Source organism: Ylistrum balloti, unplaced genomic scaffold (assembly GCF_031769215.1).
Source record: "Ylistrum balloti isolate Yb309-2 unplaced genomic scaffold, AGI_CSIRO_Ybal_v1 Utg369632, whole genome shotgun sequence".
Classification (NCBI taxonomy): Eukaryota; Metazoa; Mollusca; class Bivalvia; order Pectinida; family Pectinidae; genus Ylistrum; species Ylistrum balloti.
This window is the reverse complement of record NW_026781897.1, coordinates 8,424-11,840: the sequence shown is the minus strand read 5'-3', so window position 1 is coordinate 11,840 and position 3,417 is coordinate 8,424. Positions and strand designations below refer to the sequence as shown.

Genomic DNA, 3,417 nt, shown 5'->3' with positions numbered 1-3,417 from the left:
GTGAATTTAAATAATTTACAAATTCAGGATTTTCTGTATCTATTCTATGTATTTATATTTCAGAGTTGATAAACAATTTGGTCTCATATTAATTCCTTTGTGTTTTTCAGAGCAATGAGGTAAAAGGGTCAACACACATGGAACTGGAAGGCCTGAAAAGGACACTCGAAACCCTACGAGAGGAGGAGATACAAGTGGAGACCCTGGTAACTGATAGGCATGTGATGGTCAAAAAGTTCATGAAGGAGGAGCATCCCGATGTAAAGCATCACTTTGATGTATGGCACGTTTCCAAAGGTAAAGCAATGTGATTATGTTCATTAGTAATAACAGCATACATAAACCCACAGTTCTGTTTGCACTTTAAGACTTTCAAGCATTACGGCAAACTGTAGAAACGTTTACTTTAACAAAACTACCCGTATATTGAACAATTTAATGTTGTAGATTTTTGTAATCAAACCTTATGGTTTAAATGTAAAGTACATCAGTCATGTACTCAACTTGCTATTGATATTGGTGAAATCAAACATAAAAAAAGTATTTTTTTAATTTAGAAAATGACTAATGGTTAATGTTAGGTTGTTGTAAGTTACAAACATTCAATGAAAACTTAACATATATTTTAATTTTGTTATTGAAGGAGTTACGAAGAATTTAGAGACATGTGCCAAGAAAAAAGATGGTGAACCCACAAGACAATGGACAAAATCCATTGGCAACCACATGTACTGGTCTGCTATTTCAGCTGGAAATGACGGGGAGGAAAAGCTTGCCAAATGGACATCACTGTCAAACCATATCTGCAACATTCATGAGGGACATTCAGATAAATTTCCACGGTGCCTACACAGCCCATGTGATGACAAGGAATGGCTTATAAAAGGTATAAATTTCAATTATTTGTCATAAAAACATACGTAAATCCTTTTTGAGGTTAGCCATTTTTCTACCAAATTGCAAATGCAGTAATAAAATAAAATGTCACTCCCAGTAATGTATTCAATCCACTTATTCAAGATCCATTCTAAATTAAAAATGGCCACCATTTTCAATGATACCTGTTGTTAAAAACACTTCTTGTGTCTTATTTGGAAAATACTATACTGGAAAATACTAAATATTATATTATTGCTACGAGTTGGTAGAAAACTGACTTATCTTTCGATGTACATGTGTATGTACATGGTAGTCCATAAAATGCCATTTGAAGTACAATGGGCCATAATACCATCAAAAATTGGATTCTCCGAACAGGATTTGAACTTATTTAAATTTCAAAACACAATAATTGAAATGATGTACATGTTTTGGTTGAAGCTATAGCCTATATATATATCAAATCTCCATATAAAAAAATTCCAGATTGGAAAAATTTGGCACAAATATTTAAGAATGAATATTGGTTACACTACATGTCCCGATTTCATAGAAATACTACTGTTATTAATCTGGTCAATGTTGATTTTATAACTTTTTTATTTTTAGGTTCCAGACAACACAAAATGGTCATATCCGTAGTTGAGAGCCCATATCTGCTAAGAGATGTTGCGAAACTTTCCCCATTCCACCAAACTTACAGCCTGGAGGTCTTTCACAGTGTCGTCAACCATTTTGCTTCCAAGAGCACACATTTTTTCTACTCGTCCATGCAGGCAAGGTATGCAATAATGAATAAGATCAATAATTTGGATTTGTGGCACCTAACATTGCACTTTTAATCTATGGGGTCACTGCAGTAATGTTGATAATGCAATTATAAGCCCATTAGCTACTGGTAGCCTTGTGTATAATACAGTGGAAACTCAGAGGGATAATTTATATTATATAGCAGAGTTTTTAGAGGTTGAAATGTAGATTTATTCTTGTACTACTACCCATGCGTTATTTTCATTGCTCTTTTGAAAGCTGCATGATTCCATTGGTGATTTTTTACAATTCTACATCTAACAGGATATTGCATCATTTCAAAGGAACAATCATAACAAATTTTCCCGGGGGACTATGCCCCCAAATCCACCTAAATGGTTCCCTTGCTTTGCTCGATCTAATCGTAATTTTAAAAAAAAACAGCTTTAAATATTTCTGGGGAGAAAGTTGCACTTTGCAATTGTATGTATGAAAATGGTCAATTTTCCCCTATTTACTTTTAGGTCAATTATTGCATCATCTGTTACAGGCTGTATCTGACTGCATTGCACTACAACGAAAATGGAAAAAAGGAGCGAGCTTACACCAAAGAAGGACAAGAAAAATGGCAAATATCCTACCCGAAATCTAAGAAGGGTGCAGAAGCTGTGGTAAAGTCATGCAAAGTCAACACTACATATGGTTAGTGTATTGTGAATTAGATTCTAAACTAAACTTTACATCTGCAATTTGATCATTAAATGAAAGCTGGTGGGATACATGTATTAGTCTTTTTAAAATGAGGTGTAAAAGCATAATGAAAAGCAAATTGAAATATCTGCCCCCTACAACACCTAAGGAGTCCGCTTCGAGAGCAGGAGGTCAGGGGTTCCAGCCTCGGCCGGGTCATACCTAAGACTTCAAATTGGCAATTCTCGCTTCCATGCCAGGCGCTCGGCATTGAATGGTTAGGGGAACGAACTACTGGTGTGCTCAGTGTCAGTATAATGTGACTGAGTGGGGTATTCGTGTATGGCTGTGTCACGGTACTTCAGTGAGCTGTCACTCTTAAAGACGCCATAAGTGTGCGCCAGAACAAGCAGTCCAGAAAAAATCACCACATACATACACGGGTCATGCACCCATGACACAGTCGTTATATGACTGAAAAATTGTTGAAAGCGACGTTAAACCCCAATCCACCACCACCACTACAACACCTAAAACATGCTTTCAAGATAATAATTTTTGGTACATGATGCATGTACTAATGTTGACAAATAATGGTTAGTTTCATCATATCCCATACATTTTTGGTGGATGTATCGGAGTATAACTGGGACACATATGATCTCCAAGACAAATTTTGTGTAAGCGTATAGCACGACGAGCTTTCGACCGAATAATTTTGTAGTTGTTTAAGCTATCGTTTGTGGGGTTGTTTTCGAATTGCCTCGAAGCAGTTTTCCTATTTCGAATAGTTTTATCACAATCTTCAATAATCCTAGGTTTTTCAGTGCGTTTTCTTTTGGTATACATTCTGCGGCTATCTCATGAAGTTCGGTAATAAAGGATTCTATCCTGTAATAAATGTGTACGTGTAAACAAAACCCCATCAGTGGACGTTGAATACGTGCCACTTTACTGTGGACGAAATGTCTTGTTTGTACATAAAATACTGATATTGATCAATGGTACGGTATCACTGTACAATGATAAATATTTTCGATTACTTCATATTAGTCCAGCTACCAGCTTCTAAAATAGCTAGAGGGTATTTTGTCCCAC

At 35.9% G+C, this 3,417-nt stretch overlaps 1 protein-coding gene across 1 annotated transcript; it reads left to right on the top strand.

Moving 5' to 3' along the window:
* Positions 1-224: 224 nt before the first annotated feature.
* Positions 225-2,336, top strand: LOC132552497 (uncharacterized). Its single transcript, XM_060216679.1, has 4 exons — positions 225-297; positions 644-886; positions 1,489-1,660; positions 2,180-2,336. The coding sequence occupies exons 1-4, from the start codon at positions 225-227 to the stop codon at positions 2,334-2,336; spliced, it is 645 nt and encodes a 214-aa protein (XP_060072662.1).
* Positions 2,337-3,417: the final 1,081 nt, after the last annotated feature.